The following is a 21,359-nucleotide window of genomic DNA, read 5'->3' as shown; positions in this document are numbered from 1 at the left end:
ACCCCGGGGAACAGCCTCTGCGGTAGACATTTCACCTATACGCATAGCGATCGGTGATCTCATTGCGCCAGTCAGCACCCTTTGGGTTCCTACGGACTTGTGGTTCCACATTGCCCACCTTCCTCGTCAGAGTGAGATTAATGCGCCGGTGGCCCGACCGAATTTGCTCTTTATCCACTTCCTGACGAAATTATAGATTTTTGCTGTAGCGACAGTTATATCAATGACCTCTGCCTGACCGTGGTAAGAAACGTAGATTTGTGCCTTCTGTTCAGGACTTCCAGGTCGTGCCGAGTGAGGTATAAGATTTTCGTTGAGAGTCTTTTTCAAGTACTTTCATGTATACTTATGTATCAGTTTACATTTGCCTGTTGATAGTTTTATTTACTTTTCTGATGATTGTACCAGCACATGAGTCTATGATCGACGCATAATCAGGACAAAAAAAGAGACGTTTGGTTTTCCATCAAAAATAGCTTACAGAAAAAAAATAAGTCAGTCTTTCAAAAAGTTCCAACGAGTGCACTGTGTTGTTTCGTTGTAATTAAATAAATTTGTGGTGTGGTGAATCCAAATTGGAATTAAGCCGCTGTTTTTCTTTTTCATTGTTATTTCGTCAATTTCAATAAATCTTATTGCTGAATTCAATCTTCAACTAAGTTGTGAGTTATTTCCTTTATTGTTTGAATCAAGCCCAGCCTTGATTTTTCGTATGTTACTAGATCAAATGCGTATAAGTCACATTCTTGAGGAAGTTGAGATGGTCTTCCACGAAATTATACACAATTTCTGCTGACTAATGCCTTGATCTACATCCACAATTGATTAAAAAATGAGTCATATCAACTACGTAAACAGTCACATTCTCAAGTGCTGAGATTTTTTCAAATCTCAATGATTTCCAGATAGGAACATCTGCTGGCTAAACTGGTTGATGTGAAACATTCTAGACGATCAAGTTTTGTCATTGATTTTCAATTGGCAATCAAGTGAGTCTCTTAACACATGTCTAGAGGAAGATTCAGCATGAATCTTCACGAAGTTTTTTTTACACTTCTACTGACAGAACCACTTGATTCAATTCTAATAAAGTTCGATTAAAAAATGTTGATTCAATGCTGTGTCTAATTATGGGCATACGTTTCACTCTCTGAGAAAATACCAATTCATATTTTCTTTCAGGATTCAACAGCTTTAACCTCTTAATTATCGTTCAACACTGGTCCGCGATCAACTCGACGTGTAACCAGCTCTCTACATTCTATTTTATCTTAAATCAGCTATTCTAATTCCAGTTATTAACGCCGAATTCTAAATTTGATAATAAATAATTTTGAATGATTTTAATTAAAATTTATCTTTTTTTTTTTGTTTATTTGATTAATTAAATTTCAAACATATTAAACGATTCGATCGCTTTCCGAGGTGGCCTGTTTCTCCTCCACAGCCTTTGGCGCCTCGGAAAATCGAGCTTTGCCTAGGCCGCAATAAGGATTCATTTCTAACTCTTTCAAAAGCTTCATTGACTCGTCGTCTACACCAATGACTAAGCTAGTCAGCGTTGGCATCGCCTTCGTGTTTCATACCCGCCAAAGGTTGGTATGCAGTCCGGTGTGTTGGCCATCGAGCCTTTTTAAGATTGCCACCGGATCCACCAATGGCCCAAGAAACGTCGCGGTGACCCTGGAGAGTTTTGGAACTTTCTCCTTCTCGAGAACCTCGAGGTTTACACCTTCCAAGACCTTCATGGAGGGGACTGTCTCTTTGAGCTATGTGGCTGCCCGTTCATTCGGACAGTTGATCCACAGGAGCCCTCTGTCGAGATTGTGGCCTTCGAACTAGAACAGTGCCACTTTCGATGACATCGTCCAGGGCCCGAAGAAGTCCTGCCAGCACTAGTTCCCCTTGCTGCTTACTGAAGATCGCAGAAAGATAGAGGTCCGGCGCAATGGCCACCCTCTTGCCTCCCGCAGCTGCTTTAGCAAAGCTGCCAGGACCAGGTGCGATGCGAGCCTTCTTCCATTGCGGGTGCTAGCTCTGGACTTCTCCAGTTCCAGCAACCTAGCCTTCCTCCTTCTCTTCTTCGCTGCCCCGCAAAGTTTTCTCTTATTGGGTCATAACTGTCAATCAGGTTTAACGGGATGCTTTCTCTGATTCTCCTTGCCGGTAGCAGATCGTTCCTTACAAGGCAGTTCCGTTTGCACCTCGGCGGTTCGTCCCGCCTCGGCTTCTCTAAATCCTATCTGTTCGTCAGAAAAAATAGGACCCCCACTACTCCGAAGGTTGTCAAAGTCATTCATTCGAGTCCCACGAGTATTAAGAAAATAAAGGTCTACCCGTGCAAAGCCTCTTGCAGAATAAGGCTAGCAATAATAAAGGGTCGTTTGGTATCCCAAATGCATTGTTTGCGACGCAGTGTCCCAGTGCCATTCAATGTTTAGTACGATGGCTTACACCTTGACTTGAGGAGTTGGTCCACGATGCTTCTTGAAGTGTGTACACACCCAAGCTGCACTTGCCAGCGGTTTCTCTCGAGTTCGCACTCGGTACGCCTCGCGGCCTCTGAGGCTTCTACTCGGTACTATTCGGACAATGATCCTATCCGCCATCTAGAGACACGCTCGGTAGATGCTCAACCAATGTTCCACTCACTCATTCATAGAGATCGCGGAACCTCGGGAAAATGAATGGATACTCGGAGAATTTGAATTAAAGAAAATAATAGATCAATATATACAGATATCAATGAAAAAATAACAAATAAATGAATAGATATATATATATAAAAGAAATAAAAGATAAGTGAATAAGGAAAATGTAAAAAAATAAATAAATGGTTAAAAAAAAAAGATAAATAAATAAGTGAAATAATAAGTATATATATATACATAAATGAATACATGGATGAATGAATAAACGAAAAAATAATAAGAAGAATAGATAAAATAATAAATAAAAAAAATGAAGTGAAAATGAACAAAAAACGAATTAACAAGTACAAGAAAAAAAAAAACAAATAAATAACCATGTGAATGAAAAAAAAAAAACTGAAAATATGCGTAAGTATTGATGTTAATCACAACCTGTTAGCTGGACTCGCTCTCGTCCCAGCTCGTGCTCAGTCGAGCTCACCCGATCCGCTCGACCCATCCTAGCTCTTCTTTTAACGCTCATCTAATTACAGCTCGTCTTCTCCAACCTAGCCAATGATAGGTGTCTTATTATTGTGCTAGGTCTACCAACGCCGGCTACAACGTGCTTGCAGTCATTAACGCTCACGCGACGCTCAAGTACACGTGTTCGATTGCCGCTCTTTCTAGTTTCGCATAAACTAATTGTTTCAAGCTCTTGATAAATTCTATTCAGGCTCAAATAAAGTTCAGTTAAGCTCTAACATTGTTAATAAGCTATTGTTAACCTGATAAATCATTTATTTTTTATGATGAAACAATCATAAAGCTCAAGGAAAGTGTCTTTTCTGTGTGTGTGCACCATTCCTGACTACATCCTACGGCAAAGCTCAGCAGTTATCGATTTTTTCGCTCAAATAATCAAATAAAATAACTATAAACATCTCAGGTAATTTATCCATTGAAAACAATTGATAATAAAATGAAATGATTCGAATTCTATCGTGAGACTTAATTTTTTGTTCCTTGACAACAAATTATATGTTACAAACAAAAAGTCGGTTTATAACCATTTTACATGGTTTGTTACTCTATTTCAGTAAAAGAAAAAATTACGCGTTGAAAGAACTAAAAAATATTGAAAAAATCCCTTTTTCTGTTGTTAATAACAGATTTAATTGTTATAAACAAAAAAAGTGAGTTTTTATTCGTGTTATACGGCTGGTAACTTTTTTTAAGTAGAAGAAAAAATTATGCGTTAAAAGAATTTCAATATATTGCATGGATTTGTATTCTCATTGTTTATAACATTATTATCACGATAAAAAAATATTTGTCATTAACAATGTTGAATTATTATGAACACAATTTCATATCATCAACAATCATTACTGACTATTATATTATCTTCAATGCGATTTTTACCATTTCGACACAAGTTTGAAATTTTTTTATCGCTGATTCTGTTTTTAAAAAATTTATTTTATTTTTATCTGAAATATCGTTATATTATTCTATACAGTTATTGCAAACATTTCATATTCATATTTTCCGAAAGATCTTGTAGTTATGTCTAAACAATGATATAATTTATAAATTTCAAAATTCAGGTAGTTTACCATTCCTTCCAGTTTTTTGATTCTGCATGAGAAACTACTAGACCGATTTCGCTGAAAACCTAATCAGTTTTAAGCTGCGCAATTACGTGTCGAATGCAGTTGGTTCCACGTCGATATCATCTTTTGTACTCGAGATAATCGAGGCGAAAAATAATTTTGAACGCACAAACGCACATACGTACACACACACACAGACGTCTACTGGAAAACGGTCGTATTCGACTCTGGAGACCTTAAATCGTGAATATATGTCAAAATTCGAGATTCGCGAAACCGAACCTATTACTATATTTTCCCACTGGGAAGTTAATCATTAAATAATTCTTCTTAATTTCTTTAATTTCTTAGAGATAAGCATGTATTTCAATCATCGAAAATGATCTCCTGTAATTCGGAAGGAAAAAAATTGAATTAAATGGTCCACAATTACTTATAAAAAGAATAAAGGATTTTAATTACTTAAAATAGTAATCGAAAAACTGCTCTATAATGTGACACGATGCTATACAAAAGAGTCTCGTATAAGATTTTGTAATGTATCAATTTTCGACACTGTGAAGTTGGGTTTATTTGAGTGATTTATTGAATATTTGTAGAAGTAAAAATACATAGATGTTGTTCCTTTTAAGTCTAGGTTTAATCTGACAACTTACACTAAATTGCTCGTTGAGTAGCCTGTAGCTCCCAACGTCTTGCTGACGGACTATAATATAATCCTTAAAGTAAAGTATCTTATGTCTATGAGAAAATTATAGTAATATAATATGTGCACTTAGGCAGTTATAGTTTGCTATAAAATAGATTAAATTTTATTTTGATAAGGAGGGTTTTACAATAATCATAACACCTCCCTCCTTAAGTTAAAGGTAATGTTTTATATTAGAACTTATCTTTAATTACACCAATAGAGCGTAAAGGTCTTCGTGGTTCTGGTACAGGACCAAATTCAGAAGATTGACCTGGTAAAGGCTCTAATGGTACATCTACAGAGCTAGGTTTCCTTCCCTTTTTAGAAGTGTTACAAATATTAAAAGTAAGGCAGTTTACAAATTTAGAGCATTCGTTTGGGTTTTCATCACTACGTCTACGATTAAATGAATAAAGGTTATATCTTCTACAGCAGCCGCAACATCTAAGAACAATATATAAGATAATCATAATACATACAACATAACCAATGTACGTGAAAACTGATACCTTATAATCTAACATACTTTGTTTCTCCAAGTCGTCTATCATGTTTGATATTACGGTTAACTTATGGCTAGCAATATTTAAATTATCTAAATTAACATCTGTTTTAGGTAGTTGTTGCATTACAGGTATACTGAAAGGGGTAGAATTTTTTATATCGCAACAGTCGTCTTGAGTGATGTTAAAAGAAAGGGTTTTTATAGTATAAATACTCGTGAAAGAGCTTTCCGCAGCAAGTAACATTACTGGCGTATAAGCTTTACAATGTGGTTTCAACTCAAAAATTCCAGTTCCTTGAAGGCGAGTGTCAATTACTTCGGATGATACACAAGAAATAGTAACAGAAATTGGTAATGGTGATATATAGATCCAAAAATTTTTATTCTTCAGTTTATATCATTTTTCATCGGTAATTTGTACGATTTTAGTATCGCAATTTTTTGGAATATTCTTTTTCACTGATAGTAATTCTATTTCGCAAGGAAGAGGTAGGAAAAATGAGTAGATTGGATATGATAATTTACATATATAAAAATCTGGGTCAGAGCTTTTACAATGTGATATGTCTTCGATCCATGAGTACTGATTTTTTGTTTCGGAGACAAGTAAATATTTGTGTGATGGCTGGATAAAAACGTACTGGCTCGAATTACGTAGTGAAGGAAGAGGTATGAGATTGTATAAAATAAACAGCGTGTCACGTGCTAGAGGTGTATTGATAATAAATACAATTCGATATTCGGAGTAATAAGCTTGTAATGTAATGAGACTTAAGAGTGAGTGGGCATTTGTGTTATCCAGCATGTAGGGATAATGATAACCTGGAGGAACATGTGTCATTGTCTTTTTCAGCTCATTGATACACTTCTGGCAAATAAGATTGAGTTTAAAAGAGTAGTTAGTTCATTACGTAATTCGGTGTATAGTAGGAAGAGGTAAGACAAATGACTTTCAACTTTTATTCTCATGTCCATGTGTACCGTTCGTATAGAATAATCAGTCATAAATTTCCTCATTGATTCGAGATTGTCATTCAAAATCTGTTTGCTACGGCGAAAGTTAGTTATAGTTTCGTTAAAATTTGCTATTGTCGTACTGACTACCTGAATTTGTGATTTAAGTATTATAGCTAATTCGTGTTCGTCTTTTTGTAGTCGAGATATTATCGAGTCTTAACGTCGTGCGTCGTCGTTGTCGAGGTTCCCTGTAATAGTCTTAAAGACAGTTCCAACGGCATTGAACCATCCGCGTTTTACTCGGTTAGTGCCTAATAATTGTTTTAACTCTGTTTCCATTTTCTTTAATTCTGGAGATAGTTGATCTAATAGTAGCAGAGAGGTATGACAAGCATATAGTGGATTTGCTTCGCATAATAACTTAGTTTGGCTTAAAATGTTTTCGACGAGGTTTAATTTTTTGTCAAGGTGTGAAATGTCTAGGTACGTTACCAGTTTCCAGGTATTGTCATAGAGACCAATTTTTCCTAATTCATCGTAGTAAACTCCAGGGTTGTGGTCGAGATTGCGAATTTGGTACTGAGCGAGCGCTGGGAGTGCGAAGCTGTAACAATTAATTCTTTGAAGGACTTGCAAGTTTGACTCGATCTTTATGAACTGTGACATTTTTATTCTTGATTTTCAAAGTAACATTTGCAGGAGAATCCACTCTCACGATTTCGTAAGGACCATTGTGACGAGTAGATAGTTTTTTAGACCTGGGAAATTGTTCATTTGTAATAAATACCATATCGCCTACGTGATATGTTACTTCACGTGAGTTTTTGTCGTAATAAATTTTACTTCGTTGTTTAGGACTTATTAAGTTTTTTCGAGCTATCTCGTAGCTTGTAAGTCAAGTCGTCAATATAGTCATCGTACGTGTATCTGAATTCGACAGGTTTGGTAATAGCGCTTGGTAAAATGGCGCGATGCCCAAAGATTAATTCATAGGGCGAGAAGTTTGTGGACGAATGGTCAGCAGTGTTATAAGCGAACATTGCAAAATCTATCCATTTATCCCAGTCTGTTTGGTTACTATTTATGAAATGTTTGAGGTAGTCAGCAAGGGTGGCATGACTTGTCTCTAGTGCACCGTTCGATTGAGGGTGGTAAGCCGTTGTTTGAATTTGTTTTATTTTAAACAATTTTGCAACTTCCTTTAGTAAAGATGAGGTAAAATCCTTTCCCTGATCAGTTAGTATTTCTTCTGGTAGTCCGAATTTACAGATAAATTGTCTAGTTATTTCGTGAGCGATGGTTATTGAATCGTGGTAAGGAATAGCATACGCCTGAGAAAACTTGCTTAGATCATCCTGAAGGGTTAGAATGTATTTATTTCCTGATTCTGTGAGTGTCAACGGTCCTACAATATCTAGTGCAATTTTTTGAAAAGGTTTAGCCGAAGTTGTCGTGATTATCATTGGGTTTTTGTTTTTCCTTCGATTTAATTTGTTTCTCTGACATGAGTCGCATGAGTTTACGAAGTTTTTTATATCCTGCTTCAAATTAGGCCATTTATATAACTTTTTTATTCTTTTATAAGTTTTTAGGTGACCGGTATGACCTGCCGCTGGAGTGGAATGGTGTTCCTCCAGAATATTTTTTATTTCGTCAGGATTTGGTTCTATTAAATTGTTTAAAAATAATTTTACTCGAACGTTAGAGTGTCTAAAAATAAATCTGATTAATGCGCGGATCTTGTTCCAGCGAAGAGTTTTAAACTCACTAGCTGGTTTTGAAATATTAATGGAAGTTTGGTTTTCTTTTAATAATTGATTTTTCAGATTAAGAAAAGTAAGAAAAATGTCCTTTAGGGTAGGTTTATCCCAAGAATTCGATTTAATTACAGCGTAGTATAATTTTCTTTTCTTAAATGGTAATGAAACAACATCGTGTATTTTAGGATTTATTTCTTTTAATTCTTCGAAATGCGTTCTAACGTCGACATTGTTGTCATTGAAATTTAAATCTTCGGAGATAAGTATTACGCGGTTGTCGTCCCATGATTTTAGAATTTCGTCGTATTCTTCTACTTGGTTATTTGTGATAATTGTCGATTCTAAAGATGCTAGAAAATCTTTGTACGAACCATCCGATTGGATCTAGTGAATATTTATTTGAGTTTGAACAGGATGTAGTGTTATACGGCTGAGTGCATCAGCATTTTGATTTTTCTTACCCGGCTTGTATTGAATTTCATAATCGTACTCCTCTAGTTTCAGTCTCCATCTGAGTAATCTAGAGCTAGGGTCTTTGACTCCAAATAGCCAAGTCAGAGGTTGGTGATCGGTGACTATTCGAAACTTTCTGCCTAGAAGATAAGAACGAAAATGTTTGACAGCCCAAACTATAGCTAGTAATTCACGCTCTATAGTGGAATAGTTTGTCTCCGCAGTGTTTAGGGTTCTACTGGCATAAGCAATAGGTAAATCGGTTTGGATTTCTTTATCTTTGTCGGTGACACCACGTACTTGAGATAATACTGCACCGATTGCAAAATTGCTCGCATCAGTAGAGAGAATAAATTCTTTTGTGGAGTCTGGATATATGAGGATTGGTTCGGAGGTAAGTTTATTCTTTATTATCTCGAACGATTTTTGTTTTGTGCTTGTCCATTTGAAGTTAGCGTTTTTCTTTAATAAACTAGTCATCGGTTTAACTATATCACTAAAGCTTTCTATAAAACGTCTGTAGTAACCAGCAAGCCCGAGGAATGATTGAATTTCTTCACGTGTTTTAGGGACCGGAAATCTTAAAACAGCTGTAACTTTAGCGGGATCGGGTTGCACGCCTGATTCGGATATTTTATGTCCCAGATACATTACCTCGCGTCTTAAAAATTCGCATTTATCAGGTTGAATTTTTAGATTGTGTTGTGAGAGTCGTTCAAATACTTCTCGTAATCGTTTCCCGTGTGTTTCCAAAGAGTCAGCAAAAATGATTATATCGTCGAGGTACACTAGACATCGGAGACCTTGGATTCCAGCTAAAACTATATTCATGAGTCTCTGGAAGGTTGCAGGGGTATTTTTTAGCCCAAAAGGCATTCTGGTGAATTCGTAATGACCTTGTGGGGTCGAAAATGCTGTTTTTGCTATATCTTGTTCTCGAATAGGGATTTGATGGAATCCAAAAGCTAAATCTAGTGTTGTGAAATATTTAGATCCGCCTAGCTGGTCAAGGATGTCGGTTATATTAGGTAACGGGTACGCGTCGCCAATAGTTTTGTCATTTAATTTCCGGTAGTCAATAACAACACGCCATTTTTGTTCACCGGAAGCGTCCTTTTTTTTTGGCACAACCCACACCGGTGCGTTCCACGGAGACTCAGAATTTCTTACTCTGCCGTCGTTTTTCATCTCTGGGATCTGTCTAGCTACTTCATCTTTGAAAGCTTCGGGGAGTCGGTGCATTTTTTCTTTTATTGGTGTGTCGTCAGTTTTTAGGATTTTATGGTCTGAAGAATCAGTGTTTGTGAGTATATCTCCTTTTAGGCAGAATAAATGATTGAAATCAGTACAAATTGGTAATAGGTGAGCTATTTCCTCATGATTGAGGTGAGCAACACGGATGCTTTCTATTAGTGCAGATAGTCGAGAAGATTCGTGATTAATGGATGAGTTGGTTTGGTATTGTAGTTTCATTATTCTTATATCGTACTCGGACATTGGGTCAATATCCGTTTCCGGGATATTGATTTCAAAGTCAGTATCAGTTGTATTGAGAATAGTGGTTTTCGCGAATCCGTTTTTATCAACTCTAACTAAACTGCCAGAGAGGTAAACGCTGTCGCGAATTTCTTTTCTGTCGATTATACCCCCTGTGACGTCCAGATTTTTCACTTTTAAGGAAACTATGGTTTCCGTTCTAGCTTTGATTCTGTGAATGTGGGTTGATTGAGGAATTAGATTCTTCTGAGATTGAATTAGAGGATTTTGTGATATTTGCGGATTTGATTGAAGAGTCGGATTCTTTTGAGATTGAATTAAAGGATTTTGTGGGTTTGTTTGAGGAATCGGATTCTTCTGAGATTGAGTTAAAGGATTTTGAGATATTTGAGTGTTGGATTGAGGAGTTAGATTTTGTGGATGATGTATCAAAGGAATTGAGCCGTTTGCAAAACGTAGTTGGTTTTGCGCGTTATCAACGTTTGTTTTAAATTAAGTGAGGATATCATTCCCGAGAATACCAGCAAATGGTATTGGAAAAGAGTCCTTTACTACGTGGAAAACGACTGGATATTTCGAGTTTTCTATAGTTAGCTCCAGGTGACAATAACCTAGAGTTTCTATATTTTCATTCGAAAGTCCATTGATGGTTAATTTTATGTTATTATAACAGGGTGTGTCTCCGCGTAGTTTTGAGAGTTTTATAACTGAGACGGTAGCCCCACTATCGAGAAGCATTTCGAGTGGATTTTCTTTTGCTTAGATAATTTTAAGATTGACGGAGGTTGTGACACTCATTAAATAGTTTATTTTTACTGTTCTGCCTGGATATTGTCTATACTCCGCGGTACGGCAGCTACCGGAGTAGTATCGAAGTTTAAAGGTTCGGAATTGATGGGGTTAGGTTCGTTATTAGTATTCAAACTATTAATTCTTTGGTTTTGATTGGGGTTAGTATTATTATGTGGGTTTTGAGCTCTTCTAGAATTATTATACATCCTTTTACGGCATTCAGAGATGTCGTGTCCGTTTCTTTTACAGTATCTACAAAATTTAGCTTCGCCTTCAACTTGCGCTTGAACTTGTCTAACTTGCGTTTCAGATCGTGTTGATGTTGTCTGAGGTTTGAGTTTAAAACATTGGAGGGTAGTATGTCCCCCGCGATCACAATTTTCACAATATCGAGTTTCTTTTAAACTAAGGTTCTGAAATTTTGACATTTCTTCACGCGATTTCTGTTCGCTTTCTTCCGCCAGAGCATATTGCACTGCGTCCTCCAAAGAAGTAGATTTTTGAGTTTTTACAACTAATGAAAGATCCCTATTCAATCCTAAAATGAATACATTCATAGCTTGATTCTGTATTAATTTAACGCAAGCAGCTCGACCCGTCGTAGACAGGCTTTGGTCAAGACTATTAGTGAGTTTAATTAGACAATTTTCAACCTTCGTGGAAAAGGATAAAACGTCCTCTTTTGGGCCTTGCCTGCATGACGATAGTTCGAGTTGCCATTGTGCGTGAGATCGTTTTTCAGAGTACGCTTCTATGAGATAAGATTTCAAGGATTCCCAATCAGTGAAGGTGCGATTACGAATAAGTGCTCGCGCATTCCCAGATATTTTGGTTTGAATTATTTTAAAAAGGAAATCGTGGTCCCCTGTCTCGGTAATTTCTATTGCTTTGTCACAATTGTCGCAGAATTCAAATAGTGTTGATTTTTCTCCTTTAAATGTAGTGAGTAATTTCGCAGCGAGTTCGATCGAGACCATTTTGATTAATTTAAATTTAGTTTGATTGTAAGAAGGTTATATTATTTTTGATACTTGTGAAATTAACTATAGGCAATTAAGTTAGCTTACAGGAAGATGATGCTGATCATCCTTCGCTCTTGATGTCCAGATGTAGGTGATACGGTGGTTCAGTGGTGTAAGGTTTGGATGATGCGAAAGCTGGATAATGCTAAGGTTGGATGGTGCGACGGCTGGATGATGCGTGTGTAAAATTTGGCTGGTGATGAGTTGAAGGGTTTTATCAACTCGATGGCTGGTTAACAGCAAGAAGTTATATTGTTACAGCTCTCTGCTTCACAGGTTGATGTTTACTGCACAGCACCAGCGCTTATCTTTACACTGATTAGGAATTAGTAAGGCTGAACAATTTTCTTTCAGTTCTGTTGGTTTAGTGAAGTATATAGTTGATAAGTCGCACTGAATTCTCTTGAAGTACACCAACTTGTCACTGTTTTCTTGATTCGAAATTAAATTCGCTTGCTCAATCAACTTTTGTATTATCTTCGAGCAATCCCACTTCTGACACCAATTGTAATGAATCAATTTTCGACACTGTGAAGTTGGGTTTATTTGAGTGATTTATTGAATATTTGTAGAAGTAAAAATACAGAGATGTTGCTCCTTTTAAGTCTAGGTTTAATCTAACAACTTACACTAAATTGCTCGTTGAGTAGCCTGTAGCTCCCAACGTCTTGCTGACGGACTATAATATAATCCTTAAAGTAAAGTATCTTATGTCTATGAGAAAATTATAGTAATATAATATGTGCACTTAGGCAGTTATAGTTTGCTACAAAATAGATTGAATTTTATTTTGATAAGGAGGGTTTTACAATAATCATAACAATTTTATTTAGTGCCAACTAACAATATACATAGGGTATGGGAGTAATAGCCGGTATGAAATGATTAGTTTGTCGACTACTTCTCTGTTCCGCTCGTAATTTAACACTTGGTAACGCGAATTGTTATTTAATGGCAAGTCTAAAATATCATTGTCAATAGCACAGAATTTCTCTACTTCTAAGTTTAAATTCCTACTGGGAGTCTTTATGACTGACTGAAATTTATAATTTTTTTGTTTATATTAGTCATCGTTAGACACAGTCTTTTAGTTAATTACGTTAATGCGATGAATTTGAAAAAAAACTTAAACGATCTATTGTCAGACGTGATGTCTCTAAAAAAACAATCTAATTGTAAAAGTGATGTAACAGGTTGCGATTTGCCCAGTCATTTTAAAACTCATAACGATTTGATACAGTTAAGTTCACGAGAAATTCCAATGGTATACGGTGTACATTCGTTCTGTCTTCAAACAACGAATCTACCGATCCATTATGGGGAAGCACACTTTTCTGCGAAGACTAAGTTCTTAACACTTTCTTTAGTTTCAAACACTGACAATTACGTTGAACAAGTTCGTAAATTGTTCGATAAAGCATTTCCTTTGATAGTAATTAACGTTAATAAATTGCATACATTAAGAAAAATATCTGAAGTACGAAATCAGAGTAATAGGGTCCGCGTTTGCTACTCGATTTATCATGATTTATTTATTTTAGCTCTTAGTCGTTTAGGCTGCGAGTCGATAGAAACTCCGAAAATGTTTTATGAGTTCATAACATTGATATCGATGCCTCTTGACTGGGTTGATATTTATAATCTTATTATTCAGTATAAAGATCTAAACTTTATATTACTAATGCATGATTTATCATATGCGAAATGTTTTAAAAATAACGACAATATTGAAGATACTCCGATAGTTGTTATGCGTTACACAAACAGTAAAACTATTGATCTGATTAAAGTTGAATCGAAGGGATCAGTTATATTTACAGATTTCTTATGGTCGATTGTATCTAAAGTGTAATTCGACAATTTCAACTTGATGAACTAAAGAATATTAAGCTACATCCAATAATCCTATTCCACAGATAAAAAATTGTAAAATACGGCCATTTTCAAAACATAGAGTCGGAAAAACGAGGTCAAACTACATAAAACCTTCATTATTTAGATGAGCCAACTTAATTTTTATAAAAAATTCGGCAGTAGTAATAAAATTCAATGCTTTCAATTTCTACTCGTAGGTGAAAAACACCGCAGATGTTGTTCTTTCGATTCCAGATTACTGATTATCTGAAGATATTTAGTGACAAAGAAGTAAGTGAAAAATTAATAATAACCATTCTTGTAATTAACTTCCTATCGGAAAGTTATCGTAACGATTAAATTAGGTGACTTAAAGATCTCAACAGATCTCGGCATTTCGACATATTATAAGTTCATGTAAACGATTTCTAAAAAGATGCGTACGTGTATGTATCTACGTACGAAGGTGTGAATATTTTTCGGTCAAGGTTCCTCGAGAACTAATCATAATTTCGACTCTGAGCTGATTCCTTTTCGGGAATTGTGCTTATACATTAAATCATTCCAGAGTTCTTGTAGGCATCAGTATGATAATACATTATTTTGATTTGCAAAAATGGGCTTCACAATCTGAAATAAAAATCGAATCCAAATATTTCCGCCCTTAACAATCTAAATAATGATTTTTCTTTTTTAAACTCATTAAAGCGGTTCGCGAAAGGTGAAAAATTCATTATAATCGGAAATGATTAAGGACAGAAAATAACTGTTAAAAGGATCGAAGAAATTTTTCTTATGTCATTTTACTATAATTATCATTTGTAATTGTGCAACTTACATTAGTGAAGTTAGGATTATCAGTGGCATGCACAATGATATTATCATTAAAAACAACATGTATTGGTTCGTGATAGGGAAAATATGATTCATATTCGATTGTTTTCAAGTAAACGTCTCTGTGTAGGTATGCACGTATGTGCATATTTGCGTACATTTTTCTTGCATACATACATATATACATACATACATACATATGTATATTAATATATATTACTCATTGGACCTACTTGAGCGTCCAGTCGAGTTAGGAATATAGCACCTTTTTTAAACTGAGTGGAATTATATCACGACGCGCAATAGGAACAGACCAATCGCGACCACGTACACGCAGCCAGTTCGAAGGGTCAGCCGTTAGCGAAAGTGCCAGAAGGCAACACGCGCAAGGTCAACCGGACGCCCCTTCGATCGTTTTAGGTTTTAGCTAGTCCTGAATTCTTCAAGTTCTTGAGCCGTCTTCTTTATCGACCCTGGTTGTTTGTATGGAACCCGGTTATCTCCTTTTGAAACGTTTCTGGCCTCATGCGTTAATAATGGCCACACCGTGAACTCCAAGTCGGGTCGGTTCCATTTGCGAATATTTTCTCAATTACGCTAAAATCGATATTGGCAATTATTGCCTCAAGTGCGGCAGTCTTTGTGATACGTGTTGTATTGAGATACGTGTAATGTCTATAAAATATAAAAGTACTAACGTGGTCAAAGTATGTGCCTAAAAAAAAAAATTATACAACACATTATAATTGTATAAACATAATAAGACAATGAAGAATGAAATAAGACAATGATAATAAGACAATGAAAAATGCATGTAAACAATAAAATTGTTTATAACTTTTGAATGCATAATTTTAGAAAAAAAATCACTTCCTTTATCTACCTTGAAAAAAAAATACTTAGACCTCTTATGGTTGGCCCATAGATCATATGGGAACTACATCAAATGTAAAAAAACTTGACTGTTGAAAAAAATAGCAGCTTCTCGAAAATTTAGCTGGAAACTCTCATCGTTGTTTTCAAAATTTTTATTTGAAATTTTTTTTTTCTTATCTATCATAGATTTGAAAATATTTTAATGAAGAGGGTCATTATCGTTTATCTGCTCCTTCCCTATGAGTGTAAGAAAATTCGCATTGTCAGTTTTAAATTTCGAGCGAAATTTCTATTTTTAAACACTGGTTATCTTTTAATTCGCCACCAGCATATTGGACGAAGAGGAAACTCTGTCGGACCACCGACGCATTAATCTCACTCTGACAAGGGAGGTGGGCAATGTGAAACCGCAACTCCGTAGGGATCCATCTTCAAGTGAAGGCTCTGGTAATGTTATGAGCACTTTACCAATCAAGAAGTGTGCTGGAGTTAACGCTGAAATGTCTGTAGAGTCGGCTGAGAGAGGCTCGAGTGGTCTGGAGTTAAGGACTGCTTCTATCTGGACAAGCAGTGTGGAAAGCTCTTCATATGTAAAGTTTGAGTCGCCTATCGTTCTGTGAAGATGAAACTTTACTGATTTGACTGCAGCTTCCCATTTTCCTCCCATATATGGTGCAGCTAGTGGATTAAACTTCCAATCAGTTCCATCCTTTGCAAATACAGCTGCGAGTTGACTGGCCTGTTGAGTCCCCTGCGTGAAGAGTTGTCTGATGAGCGTGTCTGCGCCTTGGAATGTGGTGCCACAATCACTGTGAAGAGTTCTGCAGACACCTCGACGTCGAGTGAACCGTCTAAACGCTGCAATAAATGAGTCTGCTGAATAATCTGTTACAATTTCTAAATGAAGTGCAGAAGTAACGAAGCACACAAAAATGCACATCCAACCCTTAGATGTTTTGGCGCCTCTGCCTTTCCAAGTCTTTAGCGTGATGGGACCAGCGTAATCCACACCACAGACGGCAAATGGTCGGGCTGGAGTGATTCTTGATAACGGCAATTGACCCATTAACTGCTTCGCTCGTTCGCCACGTAAACGAGCACATTTCATACAATGATAAATATAGGATCGTACTGGGAGTCGTCCGCCAATGATCCAGTACGATGACCGTATAAGGTTCAGAGTTGCCTGCGTCCCACCGTGCAATGTTCTTTCATGAGCATCTGCAATGATTAGTCTGGAAAGATGAGTTTTCTGTGGTAGGATTGCAGGATGCTTTGCTTCTTGGTCCAAGCTAGCATTTGCTAACCTTCCTCCAACACGTATGACTCCTTGAGTGTCAATAAATGCTGTCAATCGTGCGAGGGGGTGTGAGACGGGCAGTGAATTTGAGTTGATCTGCTTGATTTCCTGTGAGAAGTACGATTCTTGAGTTGCCTTTATCCAAAAAATCCTTGCTCTCTCTAATTCTTGTGGCGTGAGAGGGAAGGTGAGAGATGACTGCGGTACTCGTCTGAGGAGTTGGCTGAATCTGAAGCAAATTGCAGTCAGAGCAATTTGATTAGCCGAGAATGTCTGTATATCATATCCCAATGATAATCATGTTGAATTGTCTGAGTAACTAAAGTGAGCCCGGGCCGCTCTTCCTGCTGAGCTTTTGAGTCGTACACTGATGATTGAGTTGGCCATAATGATTCGTCTGCTGTTAACCACTGTGGTCCTGTCCACCACAGGGGGTGCTTCCGAAGCTGGGATATGCTGATACCTCGAGAAGCACAATCCGCTGGATTTTGTTTGCCAGGTACAAACCTCCAAACGCTGATTGGAGTGAGATCTTGAATTGCTGACACTCTGTTTCTTACAAACTCCTTCCAACGGGATGAGTGAGACTGAATCCAGGTCAAAGTCACTGAGGAGTCTGTCCAACATACGAGTTGAGTTGGCTGAATGTCTAAGTTGGTCCTTACATAAGTGATTAGTCTGGCAAGCAGCAATGCTGCTGTGAGTTCGAGTCTGGGAATTGACATCTTCTTCAATGGAGCAACCTTAGACTTTGAGCAGACTATAGTTGAACGAGTTCCATGATCTGGATGAGTAGCCCGTATGTAAACAACAGCTGCCATAGCTGCTTGTGAGGCGTCTGAAAAACCATGAAGTTCCACGGTCGATTTCTGAGTAATCTTTAACCATCGTGGAATTGAGAGGTCTGAAACATGTGAGAGTTCTGATTTGAAGCTGTTCCACTTGGTGATGATGTGATCTGGGGCTTGGTCATCCCATGAAAGTTTATCTAGCCAGATTTCTTGTAGCAACATCTTTGCTCTGACAATGAAGGGTGCTAGAAATCCAAGTGGATCGTAGAGTTGTGCTGTTTCTGATAAAATTATTCTCTTTGTGAGCTTGGACTTCTCACGAGGAGGTTTTGAGTTGAACTTAAATGAGTCGTTCGCTGGAATCCACGAGAGCCCAAGTAATTTTGTTTTGCTGCTCTCAAATGAGTGGATCTGCTCTTCTGATGAGTTGTCTGTAATTGATTGAAGGAATTGAAGTGAGTTGCTGTGCCATTTCGCCAACGCGAAGCCACCTGCCATGCAAAGTTGTCGGACGTGGGTTGAGATGTCTATCAGTTGACTCACTGTGTCAGCACCTCCAAAAATGTCGTCCACATATCTTCCTTTTAGTAGTGGATCAACAGCTAGAGGGAACTTATGACCTTCATCCTTTACTAGCTGGATCATTGTACGAACAGCCAGAAATGGAGCTGACCTGGTTCCATACGTGACCGTTGTGAGTTGATATGGGATTATCTTGGAGTGCTCGTCCACCCACAGGATTCTCTGGAGATCCCAGTCATCTTGATGTACCTTGATTTGTCTGTACATCTTTGTGATGTCTGATGTAAATACAAATTTATGCTGCCTGATCCAAATGAGTACGTCTGCAATGTCTTTTTGGACTTTGGCACCAGTATGTTGAATGTCGTTCACTAACAGACCACTAGAAGATGGACTAGAGCCATTAAATACTACACGGAGTTTTGTAGTAACACTGTCTTCTCTTGAGACACCATGATGAGGCAAATAATACACTGGAGAGTTGACTGGACTTGCCTTGGCTCGTGTCATGTGGTTCAGTGACTCGTATTCTTGCATAAAGTTGTGATAGAGTTGTGCATATGAGTCATTCTTTGTGAGTCGTCTGATCATGTGTAGTAAACACTGATGAGCTCTCGCTGATGAGTTGCCTAGAAAAGATGGTGATGCTTTTACTGGTATTCTCACAATATATCTCCCATCTTGATCTCTTGAATGAGTCGCAACATAATGATCTTCACAAGATCGATCATCTGGGCTGAGTTGGCTGGCTAAGGTCTCTCGAACTTCTTCTTGAACCCAGAATTTTGTCAAGATATCAGATACTTGCTGGTATGAGTTGACCCTCGCTGCGTGATGAGTTCTCTGACTTGAGCATCTTGTCGGTTGTGGACTTCCAATGAGCATCCATCCAAAAATTGAATCTTGGGCTATTAGCGATGACTGAGGACATTGTTTGATGCCCGCTTTCACAATCAGACCATAACAATCTGCTCCTATTAAGATGTCAATGGGTCTTGGAGTTGAGTAGTCTGGATCAGCAAGTTGCAGAGAGTTGAGAGCTGACCAGTTGAGTTCCTTGAGTTGTCTGGTTGGTAAAGTACCAGTGACACATTTGAGGATATGAGCATTAATTGTAACTTGCTCCTGTGTGTGAGTTGATCTAAGTGTCACTGTTGTCACTCCTCTAGTTTGTACAGCTGGTTCGTTACCAATTCCCAGCACTGATATCACTGACGGACGACGTTGGATATGACAAGTCTTTACCACACTTGATGAGATGAACGTCAGCTCAGACCCTGAGTCTATCAGGAGTCTTACTGGAAGCTGAGAGTAGTCTGAGAGTAATACTGCATTAGCTGTGGCGAGTAAGACTGCTGAGCTGACTGATTGAACTGGAGACTCGTTAGTGCATGGATCTTCTGCTGCCCTGAGTGCTGAAGAGAGTCTTCCATGGATATCTGAGTTGTCTGTAGTGTTCTTGGTGATTGTTGAATCATGTGAGTCGTCTGAGAGTTGACTAGTGTGAGTTTGACTCTTTTCTTTAGCTGTAGGAGATCGAACGAGACCTTCTGACTCTTCTTCCAGGACCCTCAACCCTCCTGAGGCCGAAACCTCATGTGCTAAGGTCATCCTTTCCGTCGAGTCATCAGAGAAGCATTCTTTACTCCTGTCAGCACATATAGATTGACATGACTCATAACCATTAATCATTGAGTTGTCTGCATGTTGAGTGATCACACCACCACTTGGAGAATTGACTAAAACATCATTAGAGTTGACTGCAGAGAGTTGACTATGATGATGAGTTACCTGGTAAGAAGTCTGCTTAGATGAATGGGTGTGATCTGGAGTCGGCTGTCGAAATGGCACATCGTCATCTCACTGGGAGGTTGATGGGTGGTGGCTGCTATGAGTCGGCTGCGGTTCTTAGCCAGGGCCATATCCTCTTTTCCTTAGAGATTCTGTCCTGGGCGTGTGAATCATTGAATGGTGCTTTAAATTGCACGTGCTGCATCGTTTCTCTGACTGGCACACCTGGATGGAGTGGTGGCCGAAGCAATCGAAGCACAGCCGTGCTGCGAGGACCAGCTTGTACCTTTCTTGTTGTGAAAGTCCTGCGAACGCTTTGCAGTCAACCAAATAGTGATCCAAACTGCTGCATTGATCACACGGGTAGTCTGCTTGTCGTTTTTGAGCCCCATGCCTGGAGGCTCGAGTTGTCTGTGGGTGAGTCGTCTGCTGGTGAGTAGACTGTTGTTGTGATCTGAACCTTCTGGTGATCACTGGAGTAGGCCACCGTTTTGCTTGACGGGCTGCATCTTGAGTTGACTCCATCGCACGTGCCCTGGTTGAGATGAAGTTGAGTAGACTGTCTAGAGTTGTCGGTGAGCGAGACCTACTTCGCTCGAGTTCCCATGACTCACGTAGCGGCTGCTCAAGTTTACTGGCCACCAGGTACACCAGAAAGTAATTTGCAGCGTCTACAGGTACATTGAGAGCCTTTAAGGCATCCAAGTTTTGCCGTACTACTCCTACCAGGTTGTCGAGTTGTTCAGCTAACTTTGATGATGGTGTGGTCACACTGAACAGGTCCTTGATGTGGGCAAAGATGAGTTGTTCTGGATCATCGTACCTGGCCTCGAGCTGATTCCATGCTGGCTCATACCCATCATCATTCATTACAGCATGACGGATCAGTTGAAGTGGGGGACCTGATACGTTGGCCTTCAGGTAGTGTAGTTTGGCTACTGGTCTGAGATCTTCCCGATCGTGAACGAGGGACGTAAACATGTCCCGAAACTGCGTCCACGTTGATGAGTCGCCTGCGAATGTTGGGAGAGGGATCTCTGGGAGAGTTGCCTGTCTGTATATGATTGGAGTTGTCTGCTGTGTAGAGGCCTTGTAATCATCGATGGCCTTCTGGATGTCTTTCTCGTGTAGCTCTGATTTAACACGATGGAGAGTTGACTCTATATGGTAATGAAGCCGTAAAGCACTTTCATACACTCTGTTGCTCATATACTGGTGTTTGAATAGTGTCAACCGACACCCTACTCCTAATGCCTCATGCTCCACCACGAAGTATGTCCAGAGGTCGTTGAGTTGTTATAGCTTCGCCTTGATTATGGGCATTGTGACGAGAGCAGGCTGTCGCACAAGATCAGCCACGTCTTGCTGCATAAACTGAAGCTGCTCATACCTGGACATTTGAGACGTCAATTTAAATAATGTGGTGTTTGCCAGTGCAGGTGGTGACTTGGACCTGTCACGTGATGTT

At 38.4% G+C, this 21,359-nt stretch overlaps 2 protein-coding genes across 2 annotated transcripts; one reads left to right on the top strand and one right to left on the bottom strand.

Annotated features, from left to right (window-relative positions):
* Window positions 1-13,003: 13,003 nt before the first annotated feature.
* LOC118070166 (uncharacterized) lies at window positions 13,004-14,255 on the top strand. The gene has a single exon (XM_035088600.1). The coding sequence runs from the start codon at window positions 13,032-13,034 to the stop codon at window positions 13,773-13,775; it is 744 nt and encodes a 247-aa protein (XP_034944491.1). The 5' UTR covers window positions 13,004-13,031; the 3' UTR covers window positions 13,776-14,255.
* Window positions 14,256-15,800: 1,545 nt separating this feature from the next.
* On the bottom strand, window positions 15,801-21,100 carry LOC118070168 (uncharacterized). Its single transcript, XM_035088602.1, has 3 exons — window positions 20,178-21,100; window positions 17,154-19,748; window positions 15,801-17,010 (listed from the first exon to the last, which is right to left on the bottom strand). The coding sequence occupies exons 1-3, from the start codon at window positions 21,098-21,100 to the stop codon at window positions 15,801-15,803; spliced, it is 4,728 nt and encodes a 1,575-aa protein (XP_034944493.1).
* Window positions 21,101-21,359: the final 259 nt, after the last annotated feature.

The sequence above is a fragment of the Chelonus insularis genome, unplaced genomic scaffold (assembly GCF_013357705.1).
Source record: "Chelonus insularis isolate UGA/USDA-ARS -01 unplaced genomic scaffold, ASM1335770v1 contig_54_pilon, whole genome shotgun sequence".
Taxonomy (NCBI): Eukaryota; Metazoa; Arthropoda; class Insecta; order Hymenoptera; family Braconidae; genus Chelonus; species Chelonus insularis.
Note: the sequence above shows the minus strand (reverse complement) of the source record. Positions and strands in the feature narration are given on the sequence as shown.